Genomic DNA, 27133 nt, shown 5'->3' with positions numbered 1-27133 from the left:
TGTATTTACTTGCCTGTAAATTGATTTTATAATATCTTTAATAATTATTTGAGAGTTGTATAGATAATTTAAATCGGAGGGATTAACTATTTTTAACTAAAAAAAAAATCGTTTCAACCATTTTTATTTTTACGGGACTTTAATGACACCTGATCAAAATCGCTTGAAAAATAACACAGCTGTGACACTTTTTTAATATTTTGAAATAAATCAAAATACTCTAGAAGTAGCCCCTTTTAAGTACCCTGTTTTGTTAGGTCCAGGGTGAAATTCCCATAATTACCAAAAATCGCACTTTTAACCCATAGGTTGGCAGAGTTTCATTTTCATGGTGTAGCCCGTTGAAAAGTTAAGAGGGTATCTATACTTTTACCTAACCTATTATGCATACATTTTTATGAATGGTGCATTTGACCTCTGGGGGCATTAATACGAAAAAGAAAATTGGTCCCGGGTACAACTATCGGCCCTTTTGAAATCATGGGAAAATAATTTAAAATTTACATTAATTAACGATGACGACATCACTATTGTTGTTTCAAAAATTTAGGAAACTCAGGTCGAGACCGACATTAGAAAATTCGAAATATTGTAATTGTTGGTTCTTGGTTGAGTAAGTGTATGTTATAGATATTGTGTGTATTACTCAGAATACACGTAATAATATTTTTATCACTTCAACAATTTTAATATGATTTGATTTAGGTATATAGCTGCCGCGAAGTATTCAAAGTCAGGGGCGTCATTGTGGGGGGGGGGGGGCAGGGGGTCATTTGCCCCCCCCTGGATCCTGGGCTAGAGAAAAAAATATGCTGTACTAGCCAATAAAAAAATATTTTCTCCTGTCAAATCCTAAAATGCACAGCAGACAAAAATCTTTATACTCTTGCACAGTAATTTGAAACAAAAATTATATTTGTTTTATTGTCTTAGATATAGCTCATTTTGAGTTTACATAAATTAGTAATTTTGTTATTCATTTACTTTTTCTGTTTGGTGCTGTACGATAAACCACTTACTTCTAGTTTATATATATATATACATAAAAATTCAGATATTTTAGAAGCATTGCTTTGTCATTTACTTTTATGAATTATTCAAGCATTAAAATTATACATGTGTATACATTTTATGTAATTTATTTTGAACATTGTAGACTACCAATTTAATATAGTTAAATAGAACCTTTTGTACTTTTGTGTCAAATTATTTTATTGGTGATTAAATTTGATTTGCTTTTAAGTTCTTAAATACTTGTATTTGATTTAAAAACCAAAATAAACTGTTGTAATCATAGGCTATGAACAACCGTATTTATTGCTAAATGTTGTACTTTAAGAGAAATTGGTCATGAATCTTATAACAAACATAATATTAATACATCATGGAATTTTTCTTAGATGACTAACTTACCAACAAAAAATTATTGTGTTTTTGTCTGTTAGTTGTCAATAATTCTTTAGTTTCATTAACTTTCTGTCTAAATTTAAATAAATTTTACTCATAATTTTTTTTAATTTGAAGTGCTTTTGACAACTAAAATAAGCTTAAACCCCTCTTTTTTTGTTTCAAAACTGCACAATTTTCAGGGGGAGGACCCCGGACCCCCCTTGGTTCCTGGGGGATATTCCATAGCCCCCGGTGTTTGCCCCCCCACCCAAGGAATTTGTGAAATGACGCCACTGTTCAAAGTATTCGAAGTATCAAATCTGGATAGTTTTAAAGTGGTTCTTTAGTTTTCACCTTCGTAGCTAACTACAGTCGTGGGGAAATAGGTTCCTAGGTGTAGGCCTATGTATTTGTGAGGTATTACCTACCAGGGTATTACAGATTGTAATGTATTTGCATATATTTTTACTTACGGCCGTTTTTTTAAGTAGCCGATTCAGTTCAGTTCTCAGAATTGAAAAGATTCACATAACAGCATGGTATTTTACATAACAACACGGGTATCGGACCAATGAGGTACAAGGATTGAGAGAGAAGAAGTAAAATTGTAATGTTTCGAATGTCAACTAATCATCTGTTTAGACCAATTTAATTGTTAATAAGTTCTGCTAGTGTTGGTAACAATGGGCGCGTTCTGGGAACATGTACCGGTGCACCGGTGCAGATTAACCGGTGACTAACTCACCGGTACCGCCCCGGGGCAAGAGTCTTGGTATCCCAGAACGGTTATTCACCGGTTTACGGTACACATTGGATTATAATTTACACATTCACCTATTATTTACTTTATAATATTAAACCAAACAAACTTGTCCTCACAGAATAAATTATTTGATAATTATTCACTTAATACGTAATTTAACCCCCTCATAGAATAAATTATAATCACTCATTACGCAACATAACCTATAAAACTAATGAACATTATTCGGTGGACCCGCCATCTTGCCGTGGCTGCAAGCTGTTGTCAAAGAAACTGACCAATCAGAATCCGCCGGTGTATTATGCACCGTACCAATTTCCGTGGAGGAAAAAGAGGAAATAGCTGTCTGCTAGGTTAACTCACCGGTCTCCCAGAACGACACAGTTTTTGCACCGGTACATGTTCCCAGAACGCGCTCAATGATTCGCTGCGTCACTGGCACTGAGAATAGACGAAAACATAACCTCTCTTAAATTAAGAGTAGTGAAGTGATTGATTAAAAAACTGTCGTATGTAAAGTAGTGAACGCAACTCGCGTAAAACGACACTCGTAGAAGTTTTAAGGCACTCACCAAGGATCGTGCCTTAAATTTCTACCCGTGTCGTAAACACTATCTTTACGCGATCGTTGCGTAAACTACCATTACATTATAAACAACAATTATTGAACAAAAATTAAACGTTAATTCAAAGTCAAAGTTGTAAACTTGTTATAAATACTTTCAAAATTAAGGAAATTAATAAATTGTACTCCATTCCTTGGTCATACGGAACAACATACGATAGTAAATATCACTAGGTGAACCTTGCGAATTCGCACGAATAATAAATTAGGATATTATAACAACGTCGTTAAAAGTTGCGTCGTTGTATCGACGTTGGTCTTGAGCTCGATCGTTGGCTATATGCATTCTAAGTTCTTTTTGTTGTTCAGTAAGAGTATTTTGCTGGACGGAGCTCATAATGCTGAAAACTTGCGCGTATGGATTAATATCAACCAAATGATGAGTCAAAATGTGCATGAGTTCAGTGCTGCAAGAGCCATTAGCTTTGTTTAGCATTCTTCCTTAAACAGCGGTTTCGATGTATGTGCTCCCCTTCTGACGGTTGAAAGGTGCCAATTGAGTGATAAATTGTGTCGTGCACCTTATACATGAAAGGCCCTCCACCGTTATGTTCTTCAATTTTACCTCGAGTGCTGACCATTGCGAGCGCAGAGTTGTACGATCTAATGTTCTCTTTGTAGTTTCTGCTCAAATGATTTGCTCCATTTAAGTAGGCTCTGGATATTATTGATTTCTCGGTATGGTTGTAGATTCACTTTTTCTTTATGGCAGCAGGATTAAAATCCTTCGCATCGTCCTCTTTGTTCTTCTTTAAAATGTAGCGCAGCACATTTCTGACATTTTAATGTCATCTCGCCAAGTGAATGCTGGTGAATTCTTGTATTTGTCAGTGTAATTTTTTAAGTAAACTTTGCCACTATAACTGTTGTTTCAGCTCCTCGTCTGGGCTCCTTACGTTTTGCATTGCTTGCCGTATTGTCGTGTCCGACCAGCAATATTTCTTTGTCGTCGGGTCCTTGGCATGTTTATAAAAAAATGTGATGTAAAACCTTTCTCTATAATAGGTAACATTTCTTTGCCGGGTATCTAATTATTTTTGAAAACATGCAAACTGTTTACATTTCAAAATAAAACAAAATAGCTGGGATTTAATTTTTTTCAGTAATGTATTGACATCTGTTTCAGAATTTAATAACATTCAAATCAATCACAACGTTATCCTTATGGAAGGAACTTTGAGGGCACCCCACGCCCTTAAAATGATATATTTCGAAAATCTAAAACCAGTTTGCACATCTACACACCTAGACGAACATTTTGGTATATAATATGTGGGGTTAAATCTTAAAACAAAAAAGCCTTATTGTTCACAAAGTTTCATGTCGCGTATTAAATATATAGATAGATTTTCATAACACCCTAGCACACTAAATGGCTGGCTAAAATCATCCGACACTCTTTTGTCGAGAAAATTGATCATAGAGTAGTGAACGCAACGCAACGCATCACATTGACAAGTCAGCTGGGTCAGCTCAGATGTCCTGATTTTCAGACAGTTGTGCCATCGCCATAACTTACTGCGAATCTATTGTTTCCTGTCGTGTCGTGGTGTCTTCGACCGTAGACTGACGAGAAACCCTATACAGTAGTTGTCGGTGGCTAAACGCCGTATAGGACAATAAACTCGGTCTCGACGGAGAGGTAACGGACGACTGAGAGTGAGAGAGTTGGTGTAGTGGTAGTGGCAACACTGTTAGTCGCGCGGCACAACGGACACAACAAACGTCTTTCAGGCAACGCACTGATACCAACCTCCAGCTACTTTCTCTCTTATTACCTGACTGACTAGTAAGTGACTACCATTGCCAACTGTGAAGTGTGAACTAGTGAACTGCGAGTGCGAGTGCGAATCCAATCCAGGGTCTAGTCGCCAGCAGGCTGACGTTTTTTCGCGCCCCCTCCTCCCTACCACTACCCCTCCTCTCTGCCACCACTTTCAAAATTTCAAAGTATGAATACTAATAACTTACTGAATTCTAAAATTAAAAATGGCCAAAGGCATTATACTAATATTCAGTTTATTTAAAAACAAAAGAAAACTGATAATAAATTAATGCATGGTTTGATTAGGAACTTTTAAAAATAGTAACAAATCGGTTGTCCAAGGAATGTAAAACTTTTTTACTGTATTTAAGACTAGCAGAGTACCCGTCCTTCGTCCGTATGATTAATGTGTAGATGCGTCTACGTTGGGGTTGATGTATGTTTAAATGGTGCTTTTTGAAATCTTATATCAGCTTAGAATTAGGAAATTTAACGGCATTTAAACAATGTTAATGTTTAAATTAAAATTAAATTAAAATTAATTTAAAGTGTAATTTTATAAAATAACCCCTATGTAATTATAAATATTAGAATCACACAATGTAAAAATGCTACACAATGTAACAATTGTAAAGAGCAATAAATAAATAAATTTTTATGTCGAAGGTAGGTTTTAGTTAAGAGGAACTTGGTTGAAAATATACATGCGATGACCATGACGCTCGTAAAAAGTTATTCATTATTAGAATAGAATGTGAAATCCACAGGAAGTGTCAAAAGTCATAATATAGATAGGTAGTAGCTACCTCTAGATTAGAAAACATCATAACTAATCTATGGATAGTAATATGAAATTACGATTTAAAAATTTGTGAAAAGGCAAATGGTGTGAACAATATTTATCTAAAGTGTGAATAGTCCTATAAAGGTCCTTGGTATGGTAGCTATATTTTTGTATAATTTAAGCCCAGTCAGTTTCAGTAGTTTATGCGCCTATTAGTAACAAACATAAAGACAGACACCACTAGATTTTTATATAATAGTATAGATAACTAGCTGTACCCGCGGGCTTCGCCCCGTTTAGCTTCATAATTATTCGCATGGCTCATTCGCGTCCTGGTTGAAGTTCGTTCGCTACGCTCACTCACCTTTAGGTTGGAGCTCGTTCGCTGCGCTCACTTGCCTTCAGGTTAGCTAGTTCGCTACGCTAACTCGCCTCAAGGTTGAAGTTCGTTCGCTACGCTCACTCACCTTTTGGTTGGAAATTAGCTGTTGTCATAAATTTAAAAAAAAATTAATAGTGCTGCACCCTGTTGGTAATCCTTGTAACTTTTATGCTGTTGAACATCATAGAACAGAACCAACTTGTTTAATTGAGACAGCTGTTAAGATTCATTAATTCCTTTTAAATATGAAAAATCATAAGATTAACATGGGGAACTACAGAGCCACTGGGGCGGAGCCCGAAAGGGTCTTTGAGATTAGAATATGCTTTAATGTTAATCGGGAATGTGAGCTATCATCATGCCAAATTTCAGCCCAATCCGTACAGTAGTTTATGCGTGATTGAGCAACAAACACACACACAAACACACACACAAACATACACACAAACATACACACAAACTCACAAACTTTCAGATTTATAATATTAGTAAGATGTATTTATTTCACATTTTATTAAACATATGATTGTATTGAATCAAAAGTAAATATCAAAAAACCAATACCAAACAATAATATGCGTACTTTCTAAATTAACTCTGTTAATCACCTAGGCCTAAAACAATTCAATTAGGGCTTTTAGATGGAATTAATTAGTTTACAGCATTTATCTGTATTTATATGTAACAAAAAGTATCGTTAAATGTTTTTACAAATCAATTATTACTATAAATATAATGATTATGAAAATCTGCTGAACCACCCTTCCCCGCCTCATTCCCCATCTGCGCGAATCTTTTTTTGGAATAAAACATCTTTACGCCCCCGGTCCCAACTTTTAGTCGTCTGGCACCCCCCTAAAACACTTGGCGCCCTACTTAAATCGCACTCCAGCCTAATCAGGCCCTGTGCGAATTTAAGTGCGAGTCGAGTGTTGACAGTCGAAGGGAGTGCACGTCAAGTAGACACGTGGCACTAGTACGTACGCAGTCCGCAGTGCGCGCGGCGCGCAGTGTTGTCGCGTCGAGCATCAGCGTGCGTTGCGTTCCTTCGATCAGAAGTTTCGTTTGCGTTGTCGACATTGCAGATACGACAAGATGAACAACGTTGATCCGGAGTTGTTCATCGCGGAGATTAAGAAGAGACCAGCACTTTGGGACCAGACTTTTGACTCTTACAAAGACAAAAGTGTCCGACAGAATCAGTGGTATGAAATGTGCTCCCTTTTCTGTATGGATTTTGAGGAAAGGACGCCAGCCGAACAGGACGTTGTGTGTAAGTTAACAGTTATTGTTTCTTTAAAATTTCTTTCATGTGCTATCTTCTTGAAAAATCCTATTGTAGGTTTTGTATGACAAACAGATTCCAGCAAGTAGGGGTAGTTGTATATGTTTTGTTGGCGGGTTTGTGTGAATGGTTGCCATTTTGTTGTGTTTCTCGTCGTGCGTTTCAAATAAGTTTAAACGTTCATATTTGTGCGTTCATGCATTACACCTAGATGCGTCTATGTGATGGAGATACGAATGGTATAAAAGTCGAATGGTTGAGTAACTTAAGTAGTCTACGGTTTGTTGAATAGTCGTGATTACGCCATACAGAACACATTCACTATGCTAAATATTGATGTTTATATTTTGAATATTGATAGTATAATTGCTTCCAATATATCGATAGGTGTAGAACGATATCCACCGATTATTCTAACTGTTTTTTAAACAAAGCTTTTCCGTTTAAACCGGTAATGAAAGATACGAAAACTACTTTCCGGGAGTAAGAGCATTTATTTTATGACTAATCTGCTATAGATAATTTCAGAAGAACAATTTTAATGCAAATCATTCTAATTCTGTGCTGTGGAGCAGTAACCCCGATTTGGTTATATCGGTATTCTAAAACATTTATAAAGTTATGTCGATGTTGGCGGAGAACATTAACATTGGTTAAGTTTCGGTGTCTGTTGATTATAAATACCGATATTCTGAACGTTCTAAACATAGATGTTTCAATTCAATATTTCCAGAACGTTTTTATATCAAAAAAGTACGCACGAGGAAGAGAGGGCCTCACACTTACACACTTCACTTATACTTATACACTTCAGTACAGTAGGGTTTCAGCTCTCTATGTGGGGTGTGGGGTGGAACAATGGAATATCACGATCGCGGAAGGAACGAGGGACGGCACTCCCACGCACTGTTGCCAACCTGAACCTAGTCATCTGCTGCAGTGCTGCCAACCTACCTGAGTGTAGGAGTTTTGCCAACGGGTATCAGGTAGAAAGGGTCCCCATCCGCGAATTCCTCATACTGCGGAGTTTTGCCAACGGTTGGGGGTTGGCGCGAGAGGGGGATGGAAGAGAGAGAGATTACACGTGACCGTGAGGGTGGCTTCCGCTAGGGGTGGACAAACCAGGCAGGATGCTGACTGTGTACAAAGGAATGCAGTTATGCACCTCTGACTGAGAAAGGAAATGTATTGAATTTTTGAGCCAGGAAGCACTCTTGACACACTGTTTCTTGTGGAAAGGACGTGTGATTGTTAAGTGTATCCGCCTTTTCCGTAAAATGAAAACGTACATGTTCCGTAATAACATCTTCCAGGATACGCTATTTAAAATATGTATATGTTTTAATATTTACATACATTTAACTGGGGATTCAAATGGTTAGATTCAGAAAACTAATATAATAGTTGGTACAACCATAGTAGCTGCTGTACTAATTTTGGCCTTGGCCGCATTGCGTAAAATGGTACTTTCCTGTTAAAGGGAACATTCATTATTATCGATGATTTCTTTCCGATACATCGATATTCTATTTTTGATCCGATAATGAACGAGATGTCAGCTGACAACTACGATAAGTAAATATTGTTCAGTATCAACAAACAATTTAAAAATCTATATATTAATTTGAAACTGTTTTTCTTTGTGACAGCTAATTTGAGAGAACGGCTGGGCGTAGAAACTCGGTAGGGGTCTCTAAAGAAAGGTCTTGGTCTGTAGATGAGCCATCAAAAGAGAAATGTGGTAAATTCCCTTGGGGCTCTGCCCCAGTGGCCTTTAAATTCCCATCCCATGTTATTCTTATGGAGGAAAAACGGGGTTTTGTCACTGCTAATTTCAGAGAACGGCTGGGCGTAGAAACTTGGTAGGGGTCTCTAAAGAAAGGTCTTTGTCTGTAGATGAGCCATCAAAAGAGAAACAAGGTAAATTCCCTTGAGGCCTTTAAAGTCCCCTCTTTAGATTTGTTTACATCACGACCATATGCATACATTTACACTACTTTTGAATGAAACAGCTGTTAATATTTAAATTGTGATTTACTAAATTTGTCAAAATGAAGTATTTGCAATGGGTTTTGATTATTTCTAGAAAACACTAAAAAACAAAGTCAGCTTTTGAAAAAAGATAAGATATTTACAAAAAATTTTAATTATATCTAACTGTTGTGTACATCTTTAGTATTTCTATAATCTTTGAGTTGACTCTTATAAAGTCATCGGAAATTTTTTTTAAATAATGCCTGTAATGCCTTGCAATTGCTCGAATTCGAGCAACAGGTACACTAGTATTATATTGAAATGAAAATGTTCTAAACTAACCTTACCTAACCAACCAAACTTGCTGTAAAATTTCCAAATTCCGTTTCATATTACTCACATGCCTTTTCTGTTATCAAACGACATTTTAAATGATACAGCAAACCCAGCAAGTTTGGTTAGTTATATTAGGTTAGTTTAAAACAGTTTTACTTATTTATGTTTTGCCTAAACAAGATCAGATGACAATTTGTAATTTAAATGTGTTTGAAGATATTAAAACAGAAGGTATGGATCGTAAAGGAAAACAAAATTATCGATATATCGAAAGAAATCAGATCGATAATAATGAATGTTCCCTTTAACAGGAAAGTACCCGTAAGATATTTTAAAATAAACATTTAACAGTGGCCACATTAATTAATTATTTTGCATTAGCAAAATACAGTTAATAAATGCGGTTAATAGTAAATACGGTTGGTTTACATAACCGTAACAGAATGCAATCATTTAACGTTGAATGCAAACTTCATTAGTGACGTTTTTTTATATTTTCTAAGTCACGTGCGAGACAACTGCTAACTTCAGTAGATAGAGGTTTCCAGATTGTTTATAACTGTTAATTGTTATGTGTGTATATTATACAGGGTGTATAAAAACTCCCTGGAAAAATGTTGTCCACTTGTATTTTATGTTAATAAAAAACATATTTAAAAACATGGGTCTAAAATGGCTACTTTTCTGCATGTCGGTTTGTTTGTTATTTTTATTTAATTCCACTTAACTTTTAAACTATTATTGAAATCAACTTTAAAGTCGATCAAGGTATGAATACTAACAGGATCTTACTTTTTGTTGACTACCACATGTATACGTTCAAGCAATTCAAAATGGCAGTCATTGAGAAATTTAAAATCGGAAACAGCATAGTTTTACAAAACATCAACTCTTTACCCTTGTAATATTTGTTTAACTTACACAGTATATGTTCCGTACCTATTTATAATTCTTAATTTTTAATACCAACAAATATTTAATAGTACATTTCTTATAAGCAACATTGTTGTAACCATCTATCTTCTATATATTAATACATAGGCAAGCATGTTTCTTTAAAACCTTTTTTCTTAGCTCGTGTGCATCGCAGAGAAAATCTACTCATACTGTTAGAAAGATATTTTCCTGTAGATGTGCAGAATGCCTTTAAAGATTCAAATAGACTAAAAAATAAACACGAAAAATGAATTTGAAATAAAAAAAATTAACATTAGCTTTATGGGTTGCCATGCTAACGGATTTTGCAAACTTACAGTTTGGGGTGAAAAATAGAGAAGTCTGTTCAGTGCAATTGGATTTTTTAGCTAGAAGTGGTTAAGCTGTGGTGGAATATTTTTGAAGATGAACCTTTTTAGTGCGATCATGTGTTCATACGTGTCAAATTTTGAGGTTAAATCAAAACAAACAAACTGGCATACATAATACTCAATTGCCAATCGTTAAATGTACTTACTTTACTTTAATAAAATCACTTGGTCATTAGAGAATATTTACAGTGAAATAAAAACGTGATTCCTAATACCAAATCAACTTATGAATAAATTGTTATTTAATTATGGTCTTCAAATTAAGTGATGGTTGATTTAAAAAGAAAATAATTTAACATGAGCAAATATTAAAATATTGAATCTTCTTTCAAAATTAATGTCGATCATTATATTAATAGAATAATGTAGTTGCTGTGACTGGGATACACATGATAAACTGTTGGGATAATTTACGTTTCGTTTGGCTACCTTTTAAGGGTTTAAAGTTAGGGGTCAACAGAATTATATACTCTCGAGATGACGAGATAAGCCTTTATACTTTTAATACTTTTCAATGAAATTATAGCCTAACGTTTTGAGCTTTGACACAGTTAAATTATAATTAACAGCTAAATTGTATTGCTAATAATTCACTTATGGATTCTGATAAGTTTACCAGGTATCAAAAAGTGAAACGTTATACGATAGGCCGAGGTATAGCAAGATTTGAGTTTGGTTTATAAAACACAGCAGCCTAAACAAACAATGAATCTATTCTAATGAATCATACAATGGCATAGGTAATACTAAATTAATTAATTTGATCTTAAGTGAACATTATTTCGTAAGTAATACAACTTTGTCCCTAATTGACAACATGCCAGTTGGTTTGTTTTGATTTAACCTTAAAATTTACATGTGAACATTTAACACATGATCACACTCCCTACAGCCAAAAAGGTTCATCTTCAAAGATATTCCAACGTACCTCAACCGTTTCTAGCTAAAAAATCTAACTGTAGGCCTACATATTTTTGATCGAGTTTCGACCACTGGACGACCTCTAGAATGGTTTATTTCGTTACTAGTGTCGAAAATGGAGTTTTCCTGGTTTTCCTATAATTGGCCTATTTTCTGTAAAAAAGTGAACATCAGTGACTTTTACCGTGTACGCGAATTTATCTGGACATTGCGTCAATTCGTTTCCGTACTTTAAGAAAGAAAATATTGTTACAAGATTTGAATTTGAATGATTAACGATTGATTGAATTTGACTCTCAACGATCGCAAAATCGGCGTCGTCAGAAGACATCAAAGCAACATTTCATCATTCATCATCCTCCAGATCGCACTACAATCCTCCTACACTCATCCGCCATTCTTATTCTGGTTTAAATACCAACAATTAGAAGTCCCTTTCTCAAATAATAATATAGTGAAAATATCTCAATACATTTTGGTACAGTACAAGTTATAACACATAAGTTGTATTATAAACTTTGCAATTCGCTGAGTACCTACGAAGGTTTTTGTGACGCAACGGCGGTAATATTTATTTGCAAACATATTTTTAAGTAATATTTAATTCTTAATTACTAACAGATAATTATTTTATCAATAAAAATAATTCAGCAGTACAAACTTATTAAATATGATTTCTTTTAGGCCTAATTCCCTAAGTTTTCGCTAGTAGGATAGGATTTCTGCTACGAGGACCTTCTAAGTGGGATTTGTAAGCGAATATTGGATAAATCTCAACTAAACGAAGCCATATATATTTTTATTTCATTTGATTTGATACACAAAATGTTGTCAATATATGGGAAAACGCGAGATATAACTGCAAGCCTTAAATAATTATATAAATAATAAAAGCGTTATCTCAGCATGAAAACAGGATTTTAGACACAGCTCTTGTCAAATATAGCAACGTCTTAGAGCTAATTTATTTGTTTAGGTGAACTTAATGGTGCAAATATAAATTGAATTTTTTTCATTATTTAAGGCGAAGAGTTTAAGAACATTTTTGGTGCATCTAATAAATAAGACGCTTAAAGACACGTGTATACTACTATGCTTGAGTATGCTACTATAAAGTTGAAAATTACTGTATAAGAAAACATTAATTTACAAGGATAAATACTCAACTCATTAGGGGACATATGTACGTTTTCCTGTTATGAGAAAGATGGATGCTCTTTAATAATCACTCGAAGAATCGATGTGTCATGAGTGCTCCTGGCTCAAAAATCTTATACATTTCCTCCCAATGCGACTGCATTCCTATGAACGCAGTGATCACCCTGGTCGTCAACCCCAAGCGTAGACAACCCTGACAATCGCTCTCTCTCCCTCCCTCACACTCTCTTTCTCCCGCCCCCACCGTTGGCAAATCTCCGCACCAAGAGGTGGCCGACGGCATCCCCCCATCTACCTGACACCCGTTGGCAAAACTCCGGTTCCCAACCTACCTCAAGTACTCCAGTGTAGGGGATGACTTAATTTTACCGTTATTATTTTCATCGTGTGGAAAACTAAACTGTCGCAAAAAGGGTCTTTCTTACGCCATTCTTGTGCCTTGTACCTCGGTACAAAGCGCTGATAGATTGATAAAAATAATGTCTTGCCGAGTCAAAAGTATACTTGATTTGTAGTCGCGTTCCACAACTGAGGGTTTATGTGGTAAACGTTGTAGTCCTTTATTGTTACTGGAAACAATCATATGCTAACGATTAAATATTTTATTCTATGGCGCTATAGAATAAAATAGCGTCGACCTTGGCGTAGTGCGTGTCCTGCACCCCAACATGCGCTGATCTGCTGATCATAACATTCGTGTACTGTACTTGCGTGGCTTGCGCTGTGAAACTTGCCTTGCATGCGTAACCGCACGCCGCTGCGTTCGTCGGCCCTTAAGTGCATTGAGGTGCATGGGTGCTTACTCTGCCGTGTAACGGTAACATATTACCGTTACACGGCGCACGGCCGCTGCGGCTAGCTAGATGCACGACGGTGCACATACGAGCCGCAGAAACGTGCAGCCTCTAGGTGCATTGCGTTAGGGCCCTTTCACACGAGGCCACTGGTGGCCGCCTGCGTTATATGGAAGCTTTTATACTTACGGCACGCCGCAGCGGCGCTGTCAAGTGCTGCCAACTGATTAAAACAAACTCAGCCCAGCACGGTACTGCATTGCCTCCCCCATTTCACTTTCTGTTGCCACCGGTGTGATAGGTGCTATTGTTTTTCTTTTCTGAGCACCAGTTTGCAAGTTTTGTGTATTTATCCTACTACGATTGAAGTAAATATAAAAATCCCTATAAGTTACGCCTCTTTCACACGAAGCGGCGCGCGCCGGACAAGCGTGTGTCTTCACACTAGTACGGTTTCGTGCGGCGCACGCCGTACGGCACTCCTAAATATTTATTATTTTCTGTTCAGTTGTGGTTTTTAAATTAATACCCCACTTAAAAGTTCAAATGAAATGAATAGGCTAATTTAAAATATAATAAACTAGTGCACCTGTTGCTCGAATTCGAGCAATTGCAAAATATTAAAGGAGGTTTTTACGAATAATTGCCACAATTTCCGTTGACAAGAGTCAACTCAAAGATAATGTAACCAATCACTCCACTCCAGTTATCGAATCTGGAAACGAATTTACTCTGAAAACGAACGCTCACTCCACTCCATCTATCGAAACTGAAAACGAAAACTCTTGTGTGTAACATGTGTGTACTATGAACAGCTGTAATTAATACAAATTATTCGTCTGTTTAACTAAACAAAATCTTGTCTTCATAAGATATGCATTGGGATTTTGATGGCCTGAGGGGAAAAGCCCGAGGACTTTTACTACAGGAATTGGTGAAAGGGGGCGTCTACACAGCAAATACTTCATTTTGACACATCGTTTGTAAAAATCCGTCCATTATTAACGGAGGAGTAGTATTTCGTAGAAATCGCCTTCACGTATTATATATAAGTATTCGTCATATCTGAAAATATTGTATTGTAGAAGTAAAAAAAATGTTTCATTACGTATAAATTGTTAAATTATTAATTTAATACTAAATATTCTCCTCTAGTTATTAAAGGAAAAATTTTGTTTTTATACTTTAAGTTGGCCGATTTGCATGGTATGAATATAAAAATATATGTTTTGTAATAACTGTAAATATATTATTTTCCGATACAACGATATATAATTTCTAAATTAACTTTTGCACCCTCTTTGTCAGGTAGTTTGCCTAAATTGAGACAGCGTAGGGGTTGGGCCGTGCGGCGCGCGCCGCACCGTGTGAAAGCTCCCATAAGAACCAATGCACCTTCACCGAGTTGTCCGGCGTAGACGCCGCGCGGCGCCGTCGTCCGGCTGAAGGTGCATCCGGCGGTAACGCCTCTTTCACACGACGCGGCGCGCGCCGTGCGGCGCCCGCCGGATCCGGCGTAGGGCTATGGGAGCATATGAGTCCTTTCACACTATGTCCGGCGCGCGCCGCGCGGCGAATTCGCCGCACGGCGCGCGAGTTACCGCCGGATGCACCTTGAGCCGGACGACAGCGCCGCGCGGCGTCCACGCCGGACAACTCGGTGAAGGTGCATTGGTTCTTATGGGAGCTTTCACACGGTGCGGCGCGCGCCGCACGGGCCAACCCCATCGCTGCCTCATTTTAGGCAAACTACCTGACCAAGAGGGTGCAACAGTTAATTAAGAAATTATATATCGTTGTATCGGAAAATTATATATTTAAAGTTATTACAAAACATACATTTTTATGTTAATCCCATGCAAATCGACCAACTTAAAGTATTAAAACAAAAATTTTCTTTTAATAACTAGAGGAGAATATTTAGTATTAAATTAATAATTTAGTAATTTATACGTAATGAAACATTTTTTTAACTTCTAGAATACAATATTTTCAGATATGACGAATACTTATATATAATACGTGAAGGTGATTTCTACGAAATACTACTCCTCCGTTAATAATGAACCGATTTTTACAAACGATGTGTCAAAATTAAGTATTTGTTGTGTACACGCCCCCTTTCACCAATTCCTGTAGTAAAAGTCCTCGGGCTTTGCCCCTCAGGCTATCAAAATCCCAATGTATATCTTATGAAGACAAGATTTTGTTTAGTTAAACGGACGAATAATTTGTATTAATTACAGCTGTTCATAGTACACACATGATACACACAAGAGTTTTCGTTTTCAGTTTCGATAGATGGAGTGGAGTGAGCGTTCGTTTTCAGAGTGAGTTCGTTTCCAGTTTCGATAACTGGAGTGGAGTGATTGGTTACATTATCTTTGAGTTGACTCTCACACGTCAACGGAAATAGTGACAGTTATTCGTAAAAAAACTCCTTTAATATTTTGCAATTGCTCAAATTCGAGCAACAGGTGCACTAGTTTATTATATTTAAAATTATCCTATTCATTTAATTTGAACTTTTAAGTGGAGTATTCATTTAAAAGCCATAACTGAACAGAAAATAATAAATATTTAGGAGTGCCGTACGGCGCGCGCCGCACGAAACCGTACTAGTGTGAAGACACACGCTTGTCCGGCGCAGCGCCGCGCGGCGGACGCCGTACGGCGCGCGCCGCTTCGTGTGAAAGAGGCGTAACTCGCGCGCCGTGCGGCGAATTCGCCGCGCGGCGCGCGCCGGACACAGTGTGAAAGGACTCATATACTCCCATAGCCCTACGCCGGATCCGGCGGGCGCCGCACGGCGCGCGCCGCGTCGTGTGAAAGAGGCGTTAGTAGCCCTGATATCCCGACTGATGCCATGGCCGCCGCACAAACATGCGACGCCCGGACGCAGCGGAGAGCGGCGCGGCGCAGAACTTGCGTCACCTGCGTCTCATCATACACACTGCCTTTACACACGCGTCATACATACTAAGTAAACCCCATAGTGTTAAATACGTACTCCATTGTTAAAACCCATTGGCTAGAAAGCTAACGCTAACCATCAATGAACAGTTGTATAGTTATGTATTGTTGATGTTCTACCCCGCTTTTTAGGAATATACCAGTTTTCTGAATCCATTGACTGAGTTTGGATTCTGAAGTGAACTCCCGTCGCCATTGTAAGATTTGCAGCTAGGTTTTTTTCCAAAGCTAACTTTTGTTTGAAAATATATTTTACAGTTTGGGAAAGTTTTGATTAGTTTACCAAGATAGTCATTTGTTTAGGTATCACAAGTATAACATTAGGGCAGTGGACAAGAAAACATTTACCCCTCGTTCACACGATGCGGCGCGCGCCGTGCGGTGAAATCGCCGCACGGCTCTCGAGTTACCGCCGGATGCACCTACGCCGGACAACAGCGCCGCGCGGCGTCTACGCCGGACAACTCGGCGAAGGGCTATTGGTTCTTATGGGAGCTTTCACCCTTTCACACGGTGTGGCGCGCGCCGCACGGACCAACCCCTATGCTGTCTCAATTTAGGCAAACTACCTGACCAAGAGGGTGCAACAGTTATTAAGAAATTTTATATTGTTGTATCAGAAAATAATATATTTAAAGTTATCACAAAACATATATTTTTATGTTCATCCCATGCAAATCGGCCATCATAAAGTATTTAAACAAATACTTTTAATAACTAGCTGAGAATATTTAGTATTAAATTACTACTTTATACGTTATAATTTTTTTTTAAACTTCTACAATAACATATTTCCAGATCTGACGAATTTATTATATTTTAAATTAGCCTATTCATTTTATTTGAACTTTTAAGTAGAGTATTCACTGAGGCGTAGTTAATGAGATTTACTCGGAGGGTTGGTAAGTTGGGTTCGTATTGCACATTCGAAAATAAGGAAAGAATATTTCTTGATCTTTGCGTAAGGAATCAAATAACACCCTGATGCCCCAAACTCGTGCCGATTATTAAGGTGATTATCAAGGGGTGAACCAAAATCGCCTAATATTTCTTCTTCTTTTTCTTAGCCTCCATACTAGGTACATGGCTAAAACCTTCTTTTGCCGTGGTGTTAACATCGCAACTACAGAACTGAACAGAAAATAATAAATATTCAGGAGTGCCGTACGGCGCGCGCCGGACGAAACCGTACTAGTGTGAAGACACACGCTTGTCCGGCGCCACTGCTACTTTTGGTACAAATAATGATTTAACGCTATAATAACGTAACAACGAACATACATTTGAATGATGAGCCACTCACAAAGAGAGCGCTACAATCTAATATTATATTTGGCCCTTTAGTTTTTGTTGTTGAAATAGTTCATGTGACATAAAAGATGCCATTGCTTCCACTAAGTCGTCACAATATAATGGACATGTTCTAGTTATTAAACACATTATTCATTAATTTTAAATTAGTTAAGAAACAAAGAACTAAGAAAACAATTAGTTTGACTTTGTTAAAATGGTGGTCGTATTCCATCAGTAATCTATATAAGCGCAATCTTTAGGTTCAATTATTTAACTACTACTAGTAGCAGAGTGCCCGTTCTTCGTACGGGGTTGGCGTATAAGTAAAAAACGCTTTTTGCAGTTATATTCTAGCTTTGCGTTTGCAATGGGCGAGTATTAGGCTTGAGAGAATTTGGTTATTATTTTTACATTTACGGTATGCTATAGTATTACAGATATAGTATTAATTACACATCTACCATAGCAATTATATTCCACCACTGCATCTAAACAATATAAAATACCCCGCAGCAAACCTGCAGACTTAGCGAATTTCCATTTGCCTGATTGGATTTTCATTAAAATGTCTACATGAAAATATCACATTTATTCCCTATTTAAATATAATTAGTTTAACGAGTACTTCAGTTTGCTGCAACACGGAGGATAAAAAATTGTTTTTTTTTTTTGTAAAATGTTAATACTGTAGTTTAGTAAGAAAAGAATGTATTTTCCAAATTTGATCAAAATATGTTCATAAACAAGTAAACTACAACTAACAGTTGACTTATTCTTCATAAGAATAACATGGGAATTTTAAATTTAAATTTTTTTGGAATTTCCTCCCTAATCATTAAATATATAAAGAAATATATAAATTTACATATATACATTTGAACGGATGGTGTTTTTGGTCAAAACGAAAAAGTAAATCGGGCCCGGGTCCAGGTGTTACCATGAGTACTACGGTAATAGTTTATTCCCTATATGGGAAATTCCCTATATGGGAAATTCCCTAAAAGTAAATTATCACACATTCACACAATATCACAAATAATGTATTAAAATAAAAACATAAACATTACTGTAAACAACCCTACTTTGACAGTTCTCCAAATTAGCTGTTATCATAATTGCAAAAATATATTAGTGCTGCACCCTGAAACTCAAAATTTCGCGGCCGGAATTTTACACCCTGGTTTGTGACGTCACGTTTGCCCAGGGGGTAAAATTCCAGGGGGATAAAAATCCGCCACCCCGTGGTGATGCTTGGAGAAGGGGTGAGATCTCCGGGTGAAGACGGGCGACTGGGACATGGAAGTAACAGGGTGTATACCAACCGGGACAACCGGAAGAACCGGGAAATAACCTTGAATTTGAAGGGACCTGGAAAAAACCGGGAAAAAGCCAGGATTTTTGGACCGATTCCGGGATTTTTATTTTAGCCCCGGTAGAAGATTGTAGTCGTAAAATGCGTCTTGCCACGATTGCGGGTGACGACGATGACATCTACACGTCCGCGTGAAATGCTCATGATTTTGCCGCGACAGCGGCCGACGACGATGACGTTTCCGTGACCGCGGGAGACGACGATGACGTTTCCGTGACCACGGGAGACGACGATGACGTTTCCGTGACCACGGGAGACGACGATGACGTTTCCGTGACCGCGGGAGACGACGATGACGCGTGACCGCGGGAGGCGACGATGATTATGTCTACACGGTCGCAGATGTTTATGATTTTGCCGAGATCGCGGACGACGGCGATGACGTTTCCATATCTGCGAGAGGCAATGATGATGTCTACACGGCCACGGAAGATTTTCGTGATTTGCCGTGACTGCGAAAGACGACGATGATGATTTCTACATGGCCGCGTGATATGCTCATGATTCTGCCGTGATTGCGGCCGACGACGATGACGTTTCCGTGACCGCGGGAAACGACGATGACGTTTCCGTGACCGCGAGAAACGACGATGATTATGTCTACACGGCCGCGGATGTTTATGATTTTGCCGAGATCGCGGACGAGGGCGATGACGTTTCCATAACTGCGAGAGGCAATGATGATGTCTACACGGCCGTGGAAGATTTTCGTGATTTGCCGTGACTGCGAACGACGACGATGATGATTTCTACATGGCCGCGTGATATGCTCACGACGAATATGACGTTTCCGTGACTGCGGGAGACGACGATGACGTTTACACTGCCGCGGGAAATATTCATGATTTTGCCGAGATCGTGAACGACAACGATGACGTTCCCGTGACTGCGGGAGTCAATGATAGTGTCTACACGGCCTCAGAACATTTTCGTTATTTTGCCGTGATCGCGGTCGATGACGACGACGTTTACGTGTCTGCGGGAAGCTATGATGATGTCTACACGGCCGCAGTAAATATTCATGATTTTGCCGAGATTGCGGACGACGACGAATATGACGTTTCCGTGACTGCGGGAGACGACGATGACGTTTACACTGCCGCAGTAAATATTCATGATTTTGCCGAGATCGTGAACGACAACGATGACGTTCCCGTGACTGCGGGAGTCAATGATGGTGTCTACACGGCCTCGGAACATTTTCGTTATTTTGCCGTGATCGCGGTCGATGACGATGACGTTTACGTGACCGCGGGAGGCAATGATGATGTCCACACGGCCGCGGAAGATTTTCGTGATTTTGCCGCGATCGTGGATGACGATGATTACGTTTCTGTGATCGCGAGAGACGGCGATAATGTATACATACCGCGGGAGATGTCCAGGATTTTTCTATGATGACGTTTACGTCACTGTGGGAAGCGACCACACGACCGCAGGAAATATTCAGGATTTAGCCGCCGTTGATAATGTGTTCATAAAAAATGAAGATAATATTCAGGATTTTGCTGCTATCGAGAGAGAAGATGTTTCCGTGGCCTTAAGTAATCATGATAATGAAAATGATTACTATAATAAGGATTATTACTTTTTCAACACTAGCTCACTGGACTTTGAAACAAATTTGATGTAAGTTTATATTGTATACTTAAGCTGCAAGTCTTAAATTGATTATAGTTTAAGTGAAACCAAACAAATACGCGGGAACCTGTAAAAACTTATAAAAACCAGGAAAAAACCTGGAATTTCACTTTAATAAAATAGTATACACCCTGAACCAGAGGATTGTCTACCCAGACCATTGACGATCATGAAGAGCAGTAAAAGGTCAAAAGCGGCTCTCCGCGATGTGAGTGAAAGCACACGGTGGTGCACTAAGAACTCAAGTTGGACTGCATTCCCCAGACGATGTTAACTATATAGGGACTGTGCTATGATAAGCGTAGGCAGTTGGCTGGTGATGCTTGGAGAAGGGAGATCTCCGGGTGGAGACTGGGAGATGGAAGTAAACCAGTTGAAGTAGTTCAGGATTGTCTACCAGACCGTTGATGATCATGAAGAGCAGTAAAAGGTAAAAAGCGGCTCTCCGCGATGTGAGTGAAAGCACACGGTGAAGCACTGCGATCTCATAATAATGGATAATGGATATTCTGCGCAATGTTTATGTTTACACGTTTGTTATTACCGATCGGTGCGACGTTGCCACACACCAACGCCGCGGCCTTGTATTAGCGTTGGCTCTAACATATCATACACGGCTTACTATCTATATCACCCGTCTTTGTACATTGTAAATTCATCGACCCAATGCAAGGACAGTTAATAGCGCATCCGATGATGTTTGAATTCAGCCGTAGGCCTTAAGGGATAACAATTAAGTGTATTCAATTTAGGCTACCTGCAATATACCAAACAAAAACAACCATTAATACATTTTGTTTCTTTTCCAGACAAAGAAGTCATGGCAAAATGGCGGAGTATCCGAGACGCCTACGTACGATTCATGCGGTTAAAGGATAAAAAGACAAGCAAGAAAAGGGCTGTGAAGCCTTACATTTACGCCAAACAACTCGAGTTTTTATCCAACCCGAATCATTCACAACGACCCCCGTCTCCATCTGCAGACGACAGTGATTTCGATGCTGCAGACTTTGTCCAAGAAATTTTTGATGAACACAGCAATGCGAAACCACAAATAGAAGATACTTTACAGTGTTCTTCGAGTACGGTCGACAGGAAAAGAAAAGCCGAGGAGGAAAACTTCGAGGAAAACTCTGTGAACGAAGTCAGGCCCAGGATAATGACCATCCAAGACTGTGACTCTGACGACATGGACTTCTTCAAATCTCTATTGCCTATGTTAAGGGCGATGCCGTTTCAAGACAAATTGAAGTTTCGAAGGGATGTTTTAAATGCCCTAATTGAATTTACTTAACCATAATATGTTCCTGGTTTACTTGACAGGGTTTAGCCACAACCATAATCAAATCCACCCCTTTGTATATACACAACCAGTGTCCACAATCAGAAATTATTGGTAAATGTTCAGAGGTTAATTACATTTTCTTCTTAGTCCTGTTTTACAGTTATATCATTATTTGATATTACGTAGCAAATAAAAAAAAATGCAACCACTTACGATTCATATATTTATTTACCCTTTGCTCAACACTTTTAATTTTTCAAAAGAAATATTCTGTAAGACAAAATCTCTAAGCATAGTCAAGAATTATATATCGGACTTGAGGTAAAAGACATTTATTGATCGTTTGGCGAATAACATGCATTTGGTCTTAATCAAGGAAAGCCAGATGTAAATATGAAATTAAATACCACAAAACAAGTCAATGCAATCTGCAAGGTATGTAATTCGAAATTATTATAATTAATACAAATGAACTTTGGGGGGGGGGGTGAAAAAAATATTAATTGTTCAAAGGCCTAGTTAGTTACGTATTATGAAATCCTTTCTTAACTTATATCTTTTATTTATTCCATTAAATCTCTTAGTATACTAATGCTATAAGCAAATTGTATAGGATAGCCAGTTTTCATATTTAATTAAGTACCTATTTAAATGTTCAGTCCAACGTGCATTCTGCTTCTAGAGCCACTTGACGGCTTAGCACGAATACAGAGCCCTAAAAATAGTCCTTCTGCGAAAGGACGGGCCCTTCCCATCGTTGTATTATTTACATTATTTATTTATTTACCGTATTATTTACTTCGATGGCCCTTCCTCACCAGTCCTTGGAATTGTTGTAACCCCAATCTGGGGCGAGGGAGGTGTCTTTTGTCAGTGTTTCGACATTTTACTTTCTTTCTCTATGCATAGGGCATATGCAGAAAGTAATGCTAATTTTCGAGTTTTGGGCGAAAATGGGTGAATATTTTAATGGAATTTTGTAAGTGTGTAGGCCAACTCAGGTTACTTCCAGGTGTTATTTTTTATTTCGAGTTTATATGCGATTTTTCCATAAAAACTCATGATATGACTGAAAAAAAAGGATTTCCTCATAAAAGGCTAAGAATTTTGATTAAAAGATAGTATGTTGTGGTCCTTTCAACTCCAAGCAAAATGGTACAACAAAAATTCTGTAAATATTACCACAGACTAACCAACGAGTATGTTTAATCTACGTCCTATGATATTACAGTTTAAAAATGTATCGTAATATTTGCGATTTACCAATAATGTTGTTACTTTCACCGCTTACCCATTTAAAGTCAATGCTATTATGAGGGATGTTGACAAGCTAGGGAGAAAGCAAAAGGTAAGTTAGCTGGTACAATTTATTCTGTAAGTCCCGCGTTTTTCTACAGCGAAAACATCGTTTCTCCCGCTGATCAAGTGAACTGGAATTTCGCGAACCGCGTCACCAAGCAATATGTAAAACTCGCCCTGAGGACGTTTGGAACTGATGGATATTGAAATAAATTCGACTCGGGGAAACGAGGGTGAGGGACAACAACCAAATGGAATCGCAAATCAGAATGGTAATGGATCGTGGCGCGGACACTCCCCCAAAATCCCGCGTATTTATCAAGACCCTAAAACCAAAAGTGAAGGAAGGGTCGGAGAAGGGTTCTCCACTCTTGAGATGATTTTGTGATGTTGGGGACAACAATGTAAATCCCTCCCTGTAGAAGCAACCCTCTATGAAGGAATTATAAGGTCGAGTAAGTGGTTAGGACAATATATCAATGTTTACAGGTATCTTTAGTATTTTTGCTGAGTTAAATAGAATATTAGATTTTCGAGGTTATCTGATAGTCAAAAATTCAGCACAATTGTAGATAATTTTCACTATTGCAAATTTCTGTTACTGCTCTTGCAATTAATTTATCCAGCGAAGAAGAGCACCAGACGCGTAAAAAGAATAATACTGTAGCGCAACCGTATGATGAAAAATAGGGAGATCTATCTAAAACAGTCAGTTCCTTTCGTTCCAAAAGGACTTAAATAAGAAAATGTGGATAACATATTTTTACAAACTGACCATTTGTGAATATTAGGATTCGGTCTTTGTTTCTTAGATAAAAGGTTCGTCCTGGCGCCCATTGGAAAACGGTAGTCGGCAAAAAAAAATTCGATGTCTGCACACAAGCAGTTGCCTAACCCTGCACAAAACACTATCCTCTTTGGACCATTGCCACCTGTATGTTGGTTAGGTATGAATGTCTTGAGTCCATCGTGTACAAATCTTGAGCAATATAAGGTGTATTTGTATATACTAGCCTTTCTCAGAACAACATTGTCGAGTAGGAAAACCTAGAAAATGTGCTCCAAACACTGAGAGATTGGCAGTCGAGTAGTTCAGGACTTGTTGCTCCCCTGCCGCCGACCGAGATACACGCACTTGTCCTCTAATAACCATGAGAATGCGTAGAGAGTGCGTTAAAACAGGCAACCAACAAGTTTCCTATGAATAGTGCAGTTAATCTGATGAAAAGAATACATTAACCACTCCTAATTATACATTTTAATTACCTTGGAAGGTGGAAGGAAAATATAACACTCGTTTTCAACCAAAAGTACTCCAAAATCAAACAAATAAAAATACTGCCACCGCAGCAAACCTGCAGGCTATGCAAATTTCCATTTCCTGATTTGATTTTCAATTTAATCTATTTACATAACAATAGGTTTATAACGAGTACCTAGGTTTGCTGCTACAGGGAGGGTAATAAATTGTTTTTTACTAAAACATTAATGGCTTAGAATAAAATTAAAATATTTGCCAAGTTTGATCGAAATATATCCATAAAGAAGCCAACTACAACAGTTTACTTTTCCAGAACAACATAGGAATTTTAAATTAACAATAGTTTGAATTTTCACCGTAATCAATAACCATAGAAAAACACTTCCAAAAAATATTTGTTTTTTAAGTTCTTCAAAATGCTCTAGAGATAAATTGGAAAATTTTATGATTTGAGGCCCAAAAACGACAAAACCCAACTTTACCCCATAAATCCCAACATAAAAACCCCACTCCTATGGTCTGATCATGCTGGTTCGTGAACTCGTTCGAATAAACGTAATATTACACGTTTGTACTATATTCTTGCTCGAATTATCGTGCTAACGGACACACACACACATAACAAATATTAATGAATTTGAACGGATGGTGTTTTTGGCCTCTGGGAACATAAAAACAGAAAATACATCGGTCCTGGAACCATGTGACCTACGGTACTGTAATAGCTTTAATCCCTGAAATTCTCTAAAACAAAAATATTATCGTATAACCTAGTTAAAACTAAGTAAAACGTTGAAAGAAGGTCAATTTGATGAAAACAAGGAAGTGATGGTGGGGGGGGGGAGGGATCAGTTATCAAGAAGCCGTCTGAGGGTTGTGGGAGCGGTAGGGGGGATTTGGAGACGCGTCAATACAGTCTCATAGTAAATGACACACCTGATTAGGGGTGTAGAAAGAGGTTAGTTCTTGCATAACACTTCAATAATACATGTGTAAGTAAGATAAGCACTGTGGAGTGGGGGTAAATCAAAATGTGCCATCGTCGCGTATCGTGTGCCGATACTACTATCGACCGGGGGTGAGCGCCTCCCATTGGCTCGCTGGGTCACGTGGTCGTTTGACAAATGAATGTTATTTCTCCGGGGGTTCGCTGCCATTTATATTTCGTCGGTGTACAACCGCTCACAGCTACGAGAAGTCTAGCTCATTGTTGGCAACAATGCGGCTTTGTTCTTCTTTTCTTCCCGCTGTCGCCGCCGCTCTTTCGCCGTGATTAGGATTTGAATCGCGTTTTGTGCTGAATGATTTGTTTTGTCTAGTGTTTGGGTTTTGGGGTTTCTTGTTGCATTGTGTAACCTTATCAAACAAATTAATCAAGACATTAGTTACATGTATGCCAAAAAGTAACACATCTCATTAAGAAATTATTTCGAAAACATCTTGTCACGATCAGTTAAATATACATGTTTTGTTCACTAATTGTGATGGAAAATGTCTGCAATCGTTTGTCAAGCGGTGTAAACTATAAACAAACAGAATAAATTATTTGTACACTTTATTCGTTATATTGTCTTTCTCACTTCATGAGCTAGAACCTTAGTCTGAACCTCCAGTAAAAAACTGAACAACTAAACAGGGCAGGTTACATGGTCTAATCAAATACAGTATACCCAAGTTACTCGTATGTGTCTCTACTTCTAGTAGTGGGAAATCGATTGTCCACAACTTATAAAATTCCTCCAAGAACCCATTGTTGAAGGTTATAGTAAATGCTGATTGGTTACATCTTTTCAACAATTACTCTAAAGTTTTCAACTCACTCTCTTTGGTACAGAAAAATGGCGTCACTCCCATGAATAATAGTGTTGCCCTGTCGTTTGTGCGCTGACGACAGATAATAGTTTGTAAATACAAGTCAGGATGGCCGAGCGGTCTAAGGCGCTGCGTTCAGGTCGCAGTCCACTTCTGTGGGCGTGGGTTCGAATCCCACTTCTGACATTAATATTTTGCAGTGCGTTCTTCGTTTTAGCATACTTTTCGCAATAATACGGTGTAAAATTATCAATTTGACTAATTAGAGCCTTTTCGAAGAACAAACATTACTGATAAAATCATGTTTTCTTACTGTTGTTTTTATAGGCTATTATCTGTACAGTAGGTTTGTTAAGAAGGTGAAATCACGCAGAAAATATTTCTAGGGCTATGATTCATTCTGATTTTATATGTCAATATTATATACATACTATAGCACGAACTATACAATGTATACTTTTTTATATTGAAAATATCACCACTAAGATCATGTTTTTAAATGTATTTACCTACTCAACCGAACTTTTTTTATCATAGCACTAATTAAGTTATGTAATAAATTCCCTTAAAAATACCCCTTTTTTTATTTATTCAAACCGTAGGTTAAACGATTACAAGCCATTTAAAACGACAGTCGCTAGAAGGTTAGGTAAGTCTCTTCAAGGGTGGTTTTCTTAAATTACAATAATTTTAATTTATTTATAAGAAATATTC

General features: G+C 37.9%; 1 protein-coding gene and 1 non-coding gene across 2 annotated transcripts; both read left to right on the top strand.

Moving 5' to 3' along the window:
* The first annotated feature begins 6735 nt into the window (after positions 1–6735).
* Positions 6736–22166, top strand: LOC128990559 (uncharacterized). Its single transcript, XM_054412979.1, has 2 exons — positions 6736–6981; positions 21572–22166. The coding sequence occupies exons 1-2, from the start codon at positions 6804–6806 to the stop codon at positions 22054–22056; spliced, it is 663 nt and encodes a 220-aa protein (XP_054268954.1). The 5' UTR covers positions 6736–6803; the 3' UTR covers positions 22057–22166.
* Positions 22167–26521: 4355 nt separating this feature from the next.
* Positions 26522–26605, top strand: Trnal-cag (transfer RNA leucine (anticodon CAG)). Its single transcript has one exon. It is a non-coding gene; the product is annotated as a tRNA-Leu (tRNA).
* The last annotated feature ends 528 nt before the right edge of the window (positions 26606–27133 follow it).

The sequence above is a fragment of the Macrosteles quadrilineatus genome, unplaced genomic scaffold (genome assembly GCF_028750875.1).
Source record: "Macrosteles quadrilineatus isolate MER2022 unplaced genomic scaffold, UCM_ALF_1.0 Scaffold_3__2_contigs__length_128488019, whole genome shotgun sequence".
NCBI classification, from domain to species: domain Eukaryota; kingdom Metazoa; phylum Arthropoda; class Insecta; order Hemiptera; family Cicadellidae; genus Macrosteles; species Macrosteles quadrilineatus.
This window is presented reverse-complemented; position numbering and strand designations above follow the sequence as displayed.

Bases quoted from the DNA above. Each gene is read 5' to 3' on its own strand.
- LOC128990559 (XM_054412979.1), top strand. From the start codon at position 6,804: ATGAACAACGTTGATCCGGAGTTGTTCATCGCGGAGATTAAGAAGAGA. The intron at 6,982-21,571 runs GTAAGTTAACAG...TTTCTTTTCCAG, and splicing joins AGCCGAACAGGACGTTGTGT to ACAAAGAAGTCATGGCAAAA.